This window comes from Anomaloglossus baeobatrachus, chromosome 3, assembly GCF_048569485.1.
Source record: "Anomaloglossus baeobatrachus isolate aAnoBae1 chromosome 3, aAnoBae1.hap1, whole genome shotgun sequence".
Lineage (NCBI taxonomy): Eukaryota > Metazoa > Chordata > Amphibia > Anura > Aromobatidae > Anomaloglossus > Anomaloglossus baeobatrachus.
Genome location: NC_134355.1, coordinates 421,320,864 through 421,336,686, shown reverse-complemented (window position 1 = coordinate 421,336,686; position 15,823 = coordinate 421,320,864). Strand labels below are relative to the sequence as shown.

At 45.7% G+C, this 15,823-nt stretch overlaps 1 protein-coding gene across 2 annotated transcripts in view; it reads right to left on the bottom strand.

Annotated features, from left to right (window-relative positions):
* The window catches only part of ERICH1 (glutamate rich 1), an 81,772-nt gene that overhangs the window by 13,309 nt on the left and 52,640 nt on the right, over positions 1–15,823 (bottom strand). For both annotated transcript variants that reach the window (XM_075340331.1, XM_075340332.1), the window contains exons 4-5: positions 13,314–13,664; positions 9,221–9,415 (exon numbers count right to left, since the gene is read on the bottom strand). In XM_075340331.1, the coding sequence (XP_075196446.1) occupies positions 9,221–9,415; positions 13,314–13,664 (546 nt within the window). The remainder of the gene's footprint in view (positions 1–9,220; positions 9,416–13,313; positions 13,665–15,823) is intronic.

The window sequence follows — 15,823 nt, the reverse complement described above, 5'->3', positions numbered from 1 at the left end:
TGGTTTGGGGTGAGCTGGACCGCAGAGTGAAGGCAAAAGGGCCAACAAGTGCTAAGCATTTCTGGGAACTCCTTCAAGACTGTTGGAAAACCATTTCCGATGACTACCTCTTGAAGCTCATCAAGAGAATGCCAAGAGTGTGCAAAGCAGTAATCAAAGCAAAAAGGTGGCTACTTTGAAGAACCTAGAATATAAGACATATTTTTAGTTGTTTCACACTTTAAGTATTTCATTCCACATGTTTTCATTCATAGTTTTGATGTCTTCAATGTGAATCTACAATTTTTAGAGTCAGGAAAATAAAGAAAACTCTTTGAATGAGAAGGTGTGTCCAAACGTTTGGTCTCTACTGTACATATTCAAAGAAGAACGAAGAAAGCCATTGCATGAACTGGTATGTCCAAAAACATTTGACTGTTACTACAAGAATAATATAATATAGGGTTAAAAGTTCACCAAACCTAAAATATCCATACACTTAATAGGAGACAATAAAATAATCCCTCAATGAAACATTCATCAGTCCTGCAAATAAATATATTATAAATCAACAAATGCCTCAATATCTGGGAATGGTTCAAATAACTAGTCAGATTTCATTCAGAGAGGAGAGATATGTTCTAGAGACTAAGCAGGCTGTCAGGATTGAGACTTAATAAAATCAAGCATCTTCCAGTGTAATGTTAGACATGCAGGTTACAGAAGAGAAATTGTATTAATTTTAATGAACGCTTACTACAGAAATATTTTAATCCACATCATACATACAATGCATTATAAAAAAAAATGTAAAGGTGTCTAAGGTTTATGAGGAAACTTGGATCACAGAGATACTCCTTAGTTGGATGAGCACTCCTGCCATCGGTCAAAGGCTGTTTTTAATTATTGCTGGATTCTAACTGTCCGGTAAATTGATAGGCTTTTAACTAGAAAGAAAGGACATTTTTGTGTACTCACCGTAAAATGTCTCTTGAAGCCTTTCATTGGGGGACACAGACAGTGGGTTATATGTTGTCTCCAGGGGAGGCTTGACACTAGGTTTAAAAAAAGAGTTAACTCCTCCTACCACAGCATATAACTCCAGCTAGGCGGGAACTAGCTCAGTTTGGTGTAAAAGCAGTAGGAAAAGGACAACCAAAACCACAAGGGCGGGAGCGGTGTCCCCCAATGAAAGGTTCCAAGAAAGACATTTTACGGTGAGTACACAAAAATGTCCTTTCCTTTCTCGCCTTTTCATTGGGGGACACAGACAGTGGGACGTCCCAAAGCAGTCCCTGGGTGGGAACTGAACTATTAACAGTGTATAACATCAGACTAAGAGCTGACTAACAACTATAGTGAACACATCAAAACACTGTCAAGAACCGAGCAGTGGCCACTTATAAATGGGCCACTGCCGCCTGAAGGACTTGTCTTCCAAGAGCAGCATCCGCGGAGGCAAGCGTATGCACTCTGTAGAATTTTGTGAACGTGTGCACACTGGACCAGGTAGCGGCCTTGCAAAGTTTGGCCGCCGAAGCCTGATGGCGGATAGCCCAGGAGGCACCCACTGCTCGTGTAGAGTGGGCCCGCACAGATTGAGGGGGAACGGCACCTCCTGCTTTGTATGCCTCACAGATGGCAGTCCTGATCCATCGAGAAATCGTGGATTTAGACGCTGGGTTGCCCTTTTTGTGTCCTACTGGGAGGACGAAGAGGGCATCGGACTTGCTCAACAGCGCTGTTCTGGAGATGTAGATCTGCAGAGCCCTGACAAGATCGAGAGTGTGAAGGGCTTTCTCAAAAGGAGTGGACCGGGGCCGGGCAGAATGACGGCAACACAATGTCCTCGTTCAGGTGGAAAAAGGATACGACCTTCGGAAGGAAGGCGGGGGGAAGGCCGAAGGACCACCTTATCATGATGGAATATCAGGTAAGGTGAGCGACAGGAAAGAGCTGCCAGTTCGGACACTCGCCTGATAGAGTTAATAGCGACTAAAAAGGCAACTTTCCAAGACAGTCGCTGGAGAGAGATTTCTCTCAGAGGTTCGAAAGGAGGCAGTTGAAGGACTCCCAGAACCAGATTCAGATCCCAGGGATCTAAGGGGTGGCGATAAGGAGGGACCAAATGCGCTACCCCTTGAAGAAAGGTACGGACCTGAGGGCGAGAAGCCAGCTGCTTCTGGGGGAAAAAAAAAAAAAAAAATTCGACAAGGCAGAAACTTGTCCTTTAAGGGTACTGAGAGCAAAACCCAAGTCCAGACCGTCTTGCAGAAAAGCAAGAACATTAGGGATTGAAAAGGTCAGGGGCGACCGATTATGACGGTCACACCAGGAAAGATAGGTCTTCCAGGTCCTGTGGTAAATGCTGGCGGAGGAAGGCTTCCGAGCATTAAGCATGGTATGAACTACCCTGGAAGAAAAGACCCGATTTGGCTAGAATCAGGGATTCAAGCGCCACGCCGTCAAATGCAGCTGTGCTGTATTCTGGTGGAATATTGGACCTTGCGACAGAAGATCCGGGCAGTCGGGAAGACGCCAGGGAGTGTTGCTGAGAAGTTGGAGGAGCTCTGGATACCAGACTCTCCTGGGCCAGTCCGGGGCCACGAGGATCACCGGGATTCCCTCCGCTTTGATTTTCTTGATTACTCTCGGAATGAGAGGAAACGGAGGGAAGATGTAGGGCAGGCGAAACTGCGACCATGGAAAGACTAGGGCGTCGGAGCAGAGCGCTAGCGGGTCTCTCGACCGAGATATGAAGGGACGTATTTTGGCATTCATTCGAGACGCCATAAGGTCCACATCCGGGAGTCCCCAACGAAGAGTGATCTGATGGAACACTTCATCGTGGGGGGACCATTCCCCTGCCGCTAGACCTTACCTGCTGAGAAAGTCTGCGGCCCAGTTGTCTACCCCTGGGATATGGACAGCTGAAATAATGGGGATGTGCTTCTCTGCCCAAAGAAGAATCCTGGATACTTCCTTCATCGCTGCGAGTTCCTCCCTGACGGTTGATGTAAGCCACGGCCGTGGCATTGTCTGACGGGATCCGAACAGGGAGGCCCAATAGTAAGGGTTGAAAATTCTGAAGGGCCAAAAATATGGCTCTGATCTTCAGAACATTGATGTGCAGAGAGCGCTCGGAAGGAGGCCAGCGTCCCTGAACAGTGTGGTGGAGAAATACCGCCCCCCAGCCTATCAGGCTGGCATCCGTCGTGACTACCTGCCAGTGGACCGGGCGGAAGGACTTCCCTTGAGATAGGGATGAGGCTTGAGTCCACCAGACGAGGGAGCTGAGCGCAGACCGAGATCGGCGGACTGACCGGTCCAGGGAAGCTGGATTCTTGTCCCAGGAAGATAGAAGATCCAGTTGTAGAGGGCGCAGATGGAATTGGGCAAAGGACACGGCTTCTATGACCGCCACCATCTTGCCTAACACTCTCATTCCATTCCGAAGGGATGTGTGATGGCGAGAGCGGAGGGATTGGGTGGCCTGGATCAGGGAAGACCTCTTGTCCTCTGGAAGAAAAACCCGGGACTGAGCCATGTCTATCAGCATACCTAGAAAGGTGATGCGCTGATGAGGAATGAGGGATGACTTGTTGAAGTTGATAAGCCACCCTAGCCTTGACAGCGTGTCTAGGCAAATCTGCACGCTTTCTGAGCAAACGTGAAGAGAGCTCCCTTTGACAAGAAGGTCGTCCAAATAGGGAACGACCAGGATGCCTCTGGGGTGTAAAATGGACATGACGGCCGCCATGACCTTTGTGAAGACCCGAGGTGCAGTGGCCAGCCCAAAGGGGAGGGCCCTGAATTGGACATGACGGTGTCCTACGGCAAAGCGAAGGAACCGTTGATGAGAGACACATATAGAAATGTGTAAATAAGCATCTGGAACGTCTGTGGAAGCTAGGAATTCTCCAGGTTCCATGGCGGCTAGTACTGGTCTCAATGATTCCATTCGGAAAGTTCGAATCCGTACGAATTTGTTCAGCCGTTTGAGGTCCAAGATAGGGCGGACAGAGCCATCTTTTTTGGGAACGACAAAAAGGTTTGAATAGAAACCTTTGCCGTGCTGTTCCAGGGGCACTGGAATGATGACGTTTGCTTTCTGTAAAGAGGCTATGGCCTGAAATAAGGCCTGGCTTTGCGTTTTGGACTTTGGAAGACGAGAACGCAGAAACCTGTTGGCCGGCAGGGAATGGAAATCGATCTTGTAACCTGAGGTGACGATTTCTCGAACCCAAGCATCGTGAGTGTGGTCTAGCCAGATATCCCGAAAAAGCAGAAGCCGCCCTTCCACAGGAGTCGGATCTGCGGGATACCTGGCGTCATGCTAAGGGGGCATGTACAGAGCAAGGTCCTTTGGGTTTAGGTTGCTTGGAGTGGGAACGCCAAGAAGAGCCCCTTGAGGGACCGGATCCTCGATCTGAGCGTTGGGATGGTCCTTGGGCCGATGGTTTTTGGGGGGCAGGCCAAAAGGACTGCCTGCGCCAAGAAGATTTTTTGAAATTTCTGGCTACAGGCCGCTTTTGTGGTAGAATGGTACTTTTACCACCCGTTGCCTCAGATATGAGTTTGTCCAGGGATTCACCAAACAGACGAAGACCCTGGAAGGGAAGTGTGGACAGGGACTTCTTGGAGGCACTGTCCGCATTCCATATTTTTAGCCACAGAACCCTGCGGGCGAAGACAGCATTGGCTGCCGTTAGGGCTGACCAGCTAGCTGCATCTAGGGAGCCGTGAAGCAAATAATTAGAAGCGAGATAGAACAAATCAAGAATCTCAAGAGCCTCTGGAGGAATATTGCAAGGGCGAAGCAACTTGCGCAGGTTCCTACTCCACACGCTCATAGCTCTTGCCACCCATGTCATGGCAAACAGGGGGCGCAGAGAGGAGCCCGAAGCCTGGAAAATAGATTTGACCGCAGCCTCAACTGCGCGGTCGAACGATCAGGGTGATCTCACCGTTTAGATATGATTTGATGAAAAATCGGATCCTGGGCAAAGGACTTAGGAGGCTTCTTGGCTCGCTTGATTGCCGACTGAGAAGTCGGGTCCGAGGGCTGATCAGAAATCGACAGAGAGTGACTTACAGCCGCTATTAAAGTGTCTTCCATATGCCTAGACTCAGAAGGGACATCTGAATCAGAGTCAGAGTCTCGGGAATCGTGACTACTAAAGGTCACAGAGCCTGAGTCAGACTGACCATCGTGTGAGTCAGACGAAGCGGAGCGGTCGCAATGGCGCCTTTTGGAGACAGCCTTTTTACGTACTGGGGATGATACACCAGACGAAGGCGGGCTCCTCTGAGGGAGTGGAGCCGGGGGGAGGCTGCGGGAGCCTGTGGAAGGCTGGGATATCTGAGCGGCCAGGTCATCTAACCTTTTAGACATCAGAAGAGCCCATGCAGGGATAGCCTCATCAGACGGAGGTGCTGCCTGAATGGTGGCCGGGGCCGAACCCACAGATTGCACGACCCCCTTGTCCGGCAACGCCTGTTGTGACACTGTAGTAGGGGCATCGCAGCCCCGGCAGAATGGATAGCTTTGACCATTGGGAAACGAGCTTCCACAGGTGGTACAAGCATAGTACAGGTCCATAGAGGATCCCTGGGAAGCTTTATCACCCTTGCGGTTTTTACGCATGTCAGAAACAAACGTACAATTAGTACTTTGAGCCTCTAGCAGTATTACACTACTGTGGGTGAGGAGCTACTAGCAGTATTAGAAAGGGACTGCTATACAGAGCTGGTATCTACCAATAGTAAAAAGTGGCATACACTGTTAAACAGTCGGTATATACCTGCAGACACAGTCAGTATATACCGCTAAAAGCTGATATACACCACCAGCCAGCAGGCACACACCGCTAGAAAGGCAGCGATATACCGCTGAACAGAGCGGTATATAGTGCTGCAGAGTTGCAGAGCCAAGGAGGCGATCTCACCCGTGTCTACTCCCCACATGTAATGGCGTCCAGTGTTCTCTGGCAGCATGGAGGGGAGAGACGGCCCACTAGAGGGAGTGGCTTCTGGAGCAGTGGAGGGGGTGTTGCTAAGAATGCAGGCAGACACCGGGAGCTAAATTTATGATGCTTCCCCGGGAACACGGCCTGCATCGCCCCACCGGCGCCAAATCAGGCGGCGGTTGGATGCAGGGGACGGGTACACGTCATCTCCCTGCCTGCTCCTGGCTCCGTCTGAAGACGCGTCGGTCCTGGGATGCGGAGATCTCAGGGATGCATCTTCGGCTCAAGGCTAGCAGGTGCTCGGCTCTGCTTAGCCCTCTGGAGCTACCTTTGTGAGGTGCTTCCAGGGAGCCTGGAGGGGGACGCAGACCCGACCACTTGGGCGCGAGGGAAGACGGACGGCTTGTGCACGCCAGGTTTCCTCTGCCCGTACACGGGGGGGAACGGGGGTGAGTACACCCTGGTATTGCCCCATAGTCAAAAATAGAATAAAATCACAAAGAAAAAGAAATAAATAAACAAAAAAAACATGAGCTGGCCTGGGGCTCAGGACAGACGTGTCAGCCTCCCTGCTGACACTAAAAAGAACTGAGCTAGTTCCCGCCTAGCTGGAATTATATGCTGTGGGAGGAGGAGCTAACTCTTTTTTAAACCTAGTGTCAAGCCTCCCCTGGAGACAACATATAACCCACTGTCTGTGTCCCCCAATGAAAAGGCGAGAAAGGAAGCATGTTTGATTAATCAAATAATTAGGTCATGGTCCCATTAGAAAAAAGTTGCTTTCCATAGCGGATGGGCACACATCAAGCCAATTTGTGCACTAAGTATCTTAATTTTCTAAGTATATTCAATATGTATGGGAGGAATAAAACTAAGCGATAGCACAGGGGAAAAGGACTTGATAGATGCCAGATCCAACATGAGCCAACAGTGGGGTGCTGAAGCTAAAAAAAGCCAACAAAATTCTGGGATGTATCAAGACAAGCATCAAATCTATATCAAGAGAGGTCATTATTCCCCTCTACTCTGCCCTGGTCAGACCCCACCTGGAATACTGTGTACAGTTTTATACCCCCCAATTTAAGAAAGATATTGATATATTGGAGCAAGTCCAGAGAAGAGCAACCAACATGGTAGAAGGTCTGCAAACCATGTCATATGAAGACTGGCTAAAAGAACAGTTTGCAAAACAGAAGACAAGAGGAGACTTAATAGCGGTCTACAAATATCTGAAAGGTAGTCATAGTGCAGAGGGAGCTAATCTATTCTCATTAGCACAGGGAAGTACAAGAAGCAATGGGATGAAACTAAAGGCCCCGTCACACTAAGCAACATCGCTGCTAACGAACAACTTTTGTGACGTTGCTAGCGATGTTGCTGTGTGTGACATCCAGCAACAACCTGGCCCCTGCTGTGAGGTCGTTGGTTGTTGCTGAATGTCCTGGGCCATTTTTTAGTTGTTGCTGTCCCGCTGTGAAGCACAGATCGCTGTGTGTGACAGCGAGACAGCAACAACTAAATGTGCAGGCAGCAGGAGCCGGCTTCTGCGGAGGCTGGTAACCACAGTAAACATCGGGTAACCAAGAAGCCCTGTCCTTGGTTACCCGATATTTACCTTTGTTACCAGCCTCTGCCGCTCTCACTGTCAGTGCCGGCTCCTGCTCTGTGCACATGTAGCTGCAGGACACATCGGGTTAATTAACCCGATGTGTGCTGTAGCTAGGAGAGCAGGGAGCCAGCGCTAAGCATTGTGCGCTGCTCCCTGCTCTGTGCACACTTAGCTGCAGCACACATCGGGTAATTAACCTGATGTGTGCTGTAACTAGGAGAGCAGGGAGCCAGCGCTCAGTGTGCGCTGCTCCCTGCTCTCTGCACGTGTAGCTCCGTGCGCTGGTAACCAAGGTAAATATCGGGTTGGTTACCCGATATTTACCTTAGTTACCAAGCGCAGCATCTTCCACGCGGCGCTGGGGGCTGGTCACTGGTTGCTGGTGAGCTCACCAGCAACTCGTGTAGCGACGCTCCAGCGATCCCTGCCAGGTCAGGTTGCTGGTGGGATCGCTGGAGCGTCGCAGTGTGACATCTCACCAGCAACCTCCTAGCAACTTACCAGCGATCCCTATCGTTGTTGGGATCGCTGGTAAGTTGCTTAGTGTGACTGGACCTTAAAGGGAAGGAGATTCAGATTAGACATTAGGAAAAGCTTTGCCAGTAAAGGCAATTAGACAGTGGAAAGGCTACCATGGGATGTAGTGACCTCTTCATCAATGGAAATCTTCAAGCACAAACGTATAGCTGAGATAATTTTGGAAAACCTGCACTTGCGGGGGGTTAGACCCAATGGCCCTTGAGGCCCCTTCCAACTTTACCATTCTAGGATATAGCAGTAATGCAGTTTAAATGTCATTGTATTCAATGTTTGCAAACATCTTAGATCATACGTTGCTCAATGACGAACAATGTTTCTTCTAGCATTACGGAGCACCAGATCACAAGACAAAAATTATGACTAAATGGATTGGTGATCAAAACATTGAAAGACTGGGTCCATGACCGGAAATCTTCTCAAACCTCAATCCCATGGAGAACCTGGGGTCTATTCTTAAAAACACAGGTGGACAAACAAAAATCACAGAAATAAACTTCAAGCACTGAATACATGAATGAGTTGTCTCTTTAGGCCAGAGTCACACTTGCGAGTGCCTCGCGTGTAACTCGCGCGGGTCTCTCATTGAATCACCTGGCACGGACTCGCACTCTCCTGACAGGAGCGGGTCGGTTGCATGTATGTCTATGCAGCTGAGATTCTCCTGTCCTGAGAGTGTGAGTCCATGCCGGGCGATTCAATGAGAGACTCGCGCGAGTTACATGCGAGGCACTCGCAAGTGTGACTCTGGCCTTAGTCAGGATTTGGCCCAGAAGCTGATGTCTAGAAAATAAGGGCGAATGGCAGACGTCTTGAAAAATAACGGCCAACATTGAAAATATCGAGTCTTTGCATAAGCTTTTTGTATTGGTCAATAAAAAAAGTGTAAAAACTTATGAACTTATAATTGTTCTTCAGTAACCATATAAACAGATCACTTAAAGATTTAAAGACGCTGCAGATGCAATCTCTGAAAAACAAAATTTACTCATTTGCAAAACTTGTGGCCACAACTATACATTTCTGTTCTTGGTAGTTTTATTGCAGACTCTTAGTCTGTTATCTGATATATAGTAACTAAAGAATGGAAGCTCTGAATTATATAAAAACAGTAGAAAGTACATACCAGGAGGCATGGAGGATTGCTCTTTGAAGCTGCCCAAAGATTCGTTTAATCTTTCAATATCCTGTAGGAGAAGCAGGCTTTTGAGATGATGTAAGAGCTGAACTTCAGAAAAAAGCACTGCACCACTCTTGATCTGGTCCAGAATCTCTAGGATCTGTTCTACCATCAGAGCAGAGTCTGCACATCTGGTCTTGCCTGAAAGATATACGCATAACATTCTAATAGAACTTAGTTTAGCCATAGAAATGGAACCTGACAATAATTATAATTCATCAACATACAATAGGACAAAAAAATAGTAGAGGCTCCAAATATATCAATTCAGGATTAATATTAGCTTTCCAAACGACATCTATACATCTACGTTTGCTGTTAAATGCTGTGAGAATTGGGTTAGATTTTATGTGCACCCTGCCAGTGCTACTTTTTAATTTTCTCCCACTAATGGCAATGAAAGCCCGCATATTGAGAATTTAAAGGGGTTGTCCAGCCTTGCGACGCAAGTCTGAAGTCACTATATGTACAGAGACTTGTGAATCCTTACAGCGCAGTGTGCGCACTGTCAGGGTTCTCCATTTCTGAGAGCAGGTGGGCGTGTGACCGTGGATATGAGATTTGCATAACTATGGTAACATGCCGACAAGACATGCGCGGCCTCGCTCAATGCGAGTGAATGGAGTGATGCCGGACACGTCTAGGCAGAATGTGGGAAGGTGCAAATTGCATACTTGTGTTCACATGACCGCCCACTCCCAGCACCTGGAGAATTCTCCACATTGTGCCCTTTGAGGGTTAACACGTATACAGTCACAGAGGGACTACAGAGTTGCTCCCTGGTGACTGGTGAGGAGGGCCAAACAAATAGGAGGAAATTAATATGAACATAAGTAATTATAATTATTAGATGACATTAATTGCATAATTTAATATTGAGCAGAATGAAAAGGGTTTTCCCATGAACAAAATTCATTTTAAAAGTACATTTTAATCAATAAATCTTGGAATATTAATAAGATTCCCAATTGGACGTGGTTAAAAAAAAAAGGTTCCTGTGCTTATACAGTATACAGTATATGTCCCTGCTGTGTAATGGCCATATCTGACCGTACAGGGACCTGGTCTTGTCATACCACATCTCCTGGGCAGGGGAAGAAGTAAAAGACTATACAGAACGGGGTCACAGCTGATTTTTTTTTTTTTTTAGTTAAAATATTTCCCTGCCTGTTTTTTTTAAAAATGTTTTACCTGAAACAAAAAAAAAAAAAAAAAAAAAAAAAAAAAAAAAAAAAAAAAATCAGGCGCGATCCTGTGCTGAAATGTCTTAATACTCTTTTATTTCCTCCCTGGCCCAGGAGCTGTGGTATGATCAGACCATGTCCCTGCACGGTCAGACACGGCCATTACACAGTACATAGCAGGGACACATATATAACATTATCTCAGCACAGGAACATTTTTTATTTAAATCACATTCAATCGGAAATCTTATTATTATTCCAAGATCTATTGATTAAAATGTATTTTAAAATTAACTTTGTTGGTTGGAAAATCCCCTTTAAGTATGCGGATATTCCCTATCTCCTTTTACTGTATACCAGTATGAGCCCACACATAGCCCCCCTATATACAGCATGAGCTCCCACCCAGTCCCCCTATACACAGTACAAACCCCCTAATATAGTCTCCAATATACCATATGAGCCCACACACAGACCCCTATATACAGTATAAGCCCCCCTATATACAGCATGAGCAGCCACATAACCCCTTATATACAGTATGAGCCCCACATGGCCCCTCTATATACAGTGAGCAAACACATGGCCCCGCTTTATACAGTGAGCCCTCACATAACCTCTTTATATACAGCATGAGCCCCCAAACCGGCTCCTAAGACCAGCAAGAGACCCTCACAAAGCCTTTAAAATACAGTAAGGGCCCTCATATAGCTTCCTATATACATGATGAGCCCTACATAGCCCTAGGTACTTTATGAGCCCCAGATAGCCTACTATATATAGGAGTTCAACATAGCCCTCTATAAACAGTATGAGCCTCACATAACCTCCTATATACATCAGCCCAATATACCAATATAGCCTCCTATACACACACACACACACACACACACACACACACACACACACATACACACACACACATACACCTTTCTATATACAGCATGAGTCCCCACATAGCCGTATGTACAGAAGCTCCACATAGCCCCCTATTATAGTATGAGCTCATAAGCATATTAAAAAAAAAAACCATCACCACATACTCGCCTCTCTTCAGTTCCCCAATCTGCTGCACTGAACCTTTGCACAGCTGTCTCACACACTGATAGTGGAAGAAGGGGCTGGCTGCCCCACCTCCACCAAGGTATTCACCGTATTCAGTGGAGAGCGGTGAAATAGGGTGGCAGGCAGCAGCAGCGACAGCCGCGGGCACGGTGCAACCCTTTGGCTGTCTCGGTCCCCAGGCTGGACATAAACTGTCAGAGGACTGAATGTGACCAGAGGACAGCACTTTGTCCAGCCCTATATTGGACAATAAAAAGATGTACAGGGTTTTTAAATGAGACATATTCGTTAAGTTCTCTCATGAATTATTCTTATATCAAAAGTCCTGATGGTCAGTTAATAGCCATCTTAAACTACTTTGCAGTATTGCTAACAATTTTTTGCTTCTTTGATACCTCCATGATGCTGCAAGTTTATGATGCTGAGGGAGTGCTCTGGACAGAAATCAGCCTCCTGCCCACTTGGCAGCTAACGTTATACATATTTGCAGATGTAATCCTTACAGCTATACTGCTATATTTCTGCCATGGCGCTGGTCCTTTCCTGACGGCAATGCAATAGCTATTGGTTACACTACAGTGACCAGAAAACGACTAGTATTAATGGTGGGACAACCACATATAAATATAAATACATAAAATAATGGATAAATGGCACCTTCTTTCACAATAGTATGACTGTGTAACTATAGGACAAGTTAGGATGACCATTAAAAGGGGCGGTCTGACATACAAAGTAATTTTTATCCTTAATCCCTATTTAGTGGCATAATCTAAACTAATCTCTAAATATACTTTAAATTAAAAAAAGTCCGTCACTATTTTTTTTTCTCTTTTTTTACCACTTCCTTTGTTGAAGAGGTTTCATTTGAGAATCCCAGTGCATGCTGGGAAATTCAAACAAAGCATCATCAGGTGGCAGAGGCTGCGGACACTGCGATCAGTGACCCTCATTTCAGGGGCTGGGCTAGTCCCTGGTCTGTCACTGTGCAATGTGCACAATGACAGCACGCCCCCTGTTGCCACCTCAGATCAGCAGTAACAAGCTGGAGTGTTGTAAGACGAAAACACAAGGTGCAGGGATCAGCATTGCCTCCATAAGTGATGTCACCTTATTTGAGTATTGCAGCGTCATAAAAAAAGGAAGTGGGAGGAAAGAAAATGTAGTTAGAGAGTAGTGAGGGAAGTATATTAGAAATTATAAGTATATTAGAAATTAGTTGAGATTATTGCATTAAATAAAGACTTTAGAATCAAAATGACTTTTTATGTAAGACTACCCCTATAGAGCACTACTCCAGTGTTTTGGGTTTTTTTCAGCGCTGGAGTGGCGCTTAAAAGCTAAGTCCCCTGCCTCCGGTATTATACTCACCCTCCACATTTACATGCTTTTTTGGTGCTGCTCCAGTCCCACGGCGCCATTTTGTGACTGTACCTTCTGACTAGTCAGAAGTTATATCACAAGCTCCCAATACAATGCTATAAGATCCAGTATGAGGTTCCCATAGACTTATTTATTTAATGACCTCTGGAGCACTCCTGCAAACACTGGAGCTGCCGGCAAATAAAAAATAGCTGGAGACCGACAGGAGCAGCAATGACAGAAGATGAAGATTGAGGGGACTTGGATTTAAAGCACCACTCCAGTACAGGGGGGCAGGGGACTTAGATTTAAAGCTGGTGCAATAAAAAAAAACAAAAAAAAACAAAAAAAACCCCCACTCACTGGAGTGGTGCTTTAATATTTATTCACAAGCAGTATTGATATATTCTTCTTTTAGTGATGCATACTATCAGAGAAATATAGTTCTTCTGTTGACTGAAGGAAATCCAGCAAGTCCTCCCTTTTCTTTCGCTCTTCTTCCTTTGTGTGTTCATCAGCTTGCTTTCTTGTTTGGTCTTCTTTCTGGCACATATCGGACTGACGTGCTCCTCCTTTGGTCCACTTGCCTTCAGCCTTCAGTCTTGCTTTCTGTCTTTTTCTCTGCAATTTTCTCTTTTTGTTTTTATTGATCTTTCCTCCTTCCAACGATTGAGGAGTTTTTTGGATGTGTTGTTGTCGGTCAGAGGTGGACTCATTTTTAGAGTTTACTTTCCTCTTTTTCCGTCTTCGTCTTTTACAAGTTTCCGCAGGCTGATCTTCTAAAAACAATCATATACAATAATAGTCATTCAGTGAACAAATATACCGAAAATAAATTCAAATTTTACAATGACATTTTTGGAAACTTTGTAGAATTTCTAAATGTAAGGCTGGAGTCATCACTGAGCTAGAACGAAAAACAAACACAATTGAAGAAATGTAAACAATAACAAAAAAAACAGCAATGCTATGAATACAGTGTTCAGACACAAATGCACAATAGGGCGTACCAGCACCCCCCCCCCCCCCATGATATAGGGGCGAGCACAGGTGCAAAAATACTAATGGACAATCACTTTCAAACATATCTGAAGCATTGCCACCTTTAGCTTTTTTTGCTTTAGACTTTGTTTTCCATACATTTTTTGAACTGTGCTAAAAAAATGAAGAAAACGCTAGCGTTTTTTTTTTTTTTGCACCAGAAAAAACAGAAACAAGACCTCTATTAAATGCTTTGCATTGTTAAAACTATGCATTAAAACATGTGGAATTAAATGCTTAAAGTGTGAAACAACTGAAAATATGACATATTCTAGGTTCTTCAAAATAGCCACCTTTTGCTTTCATAACTGCTTTGCACACCCTTGGCATTCTCTTAATGAGCTTCAAGAGGTTGTCACCAGAAATGGTTTTCCAACAGTCTTGAAGGAGTTCCCAGCAATGCTTAGCACTTGTTGGCCCTTTTGCCTTCACTCTGCGGTCCAGCTCACCCCAAACCATCTCGATTGGCTTCAGGTCTGGTGACTGGAGGCCAGGTCATCTGGTGTAGCCTCCCATCACTCTCCTTAGTCAAATCGCCCTTACACAGCCTGGAGGTGTGTTTGGGGTCATTGTCCTGTTGAAAAATAAATGATGGTCCAACTAAACGCAAACCGGATGGAAAAGCATGCCTCTGCAAGATGCTGTGGTAGCCATGCTGGTTCAGTATGCCTTCAATTTTGAATAAATCCCCAACAGTGTCACCAGCAAAGCACCCCCACACCATCACACCTCCTCCTCCTCCATGCTTCACGGTGGGAGCCAGGCATGTAGAGTCCATCCGTTCACCTTTTCTACAAAGACACGGTGGTTGGATCCAAAGATCTCAAATTTGGACTCATCAGACCAAAGCACAGATTTCCACTGGTCTAATGTCCATTCCTTGTGTTCTTTAGCCCAAAGAAATCTCTTCTGCTTGTTGCCTGTCCTTAGCAGTGGTTTCCTAGCAGCTATTTTACCATGAATGCCTGCTGCACAAAATCTCCTCTTAACAGTTGTTCTAGAGATGAGAAGGTGTGTCCAAACTTTTGGTCTGTACTGATAATAAATATATATATATATATATATATATATATATATATATATATATATTACACACACACACACACATATATTATATACTAGCTGAAGTAGCCGGGCAGAGTCACTGTCTCTCTTCGAATGTGCGTCTGTCTCTGTGCGTCTGTCTCTGTGCGTCTGTCTCTGTGCGTCTGTCTCTGTGCGTCTGTCTCTGTGCGTCTGTCTCTGTGCGTCTGTCTCTGTGCGTCTGTCTCTGTGCGTCTGTCTCTGTGCGTCTGTATCAGTTTCTGTCTGTATCAGTTTCTGTCTGTATCAGTTTCTGTCTGTATCAGTTTCTGTCTGTATCAGTTTCTCTGTCTGTCTCTATATCTATATCTGTCTCTCTCTCGCTTTCTCGGTGTCTGTCTGTGTCTTTCCCCGGTCTGTCTCTTTCCCCAGTCTGTCTCCTCCCATCGCTGTCTCTTTCCAGGTCTGTCTCTTTGCCTGGCTGTCTCTGTCAGTGTGTCTGTCTGTCTTTTTCTGCCTCTCTCTATCAGTCTCCCCACCGACATCTTATTACCTCACACATAAGCTTCTTATACTAACAGTTTATTTTGTTCCTATAGCAACCACTGACAGTTGCTATTAATAGCCTCATCTTCCCACTTCCATTCAGTTTAATGGAGGCATGTTTTTTTAGAGAGTAACTGTAAAGCATGGGGTTAAATTTTCCTGTCAAAACAGTCTATGACGTTCCCTGAGTCACATGGGGCGTCTGTGCAAAATTTCGTGATTGTAAATGCGACAGTGCGGATTCCTTTAGCAGACATACTGTACATACATACATACATACATACATACATACATACACTCAGCTTTATATATACATCTAGTCTAATAT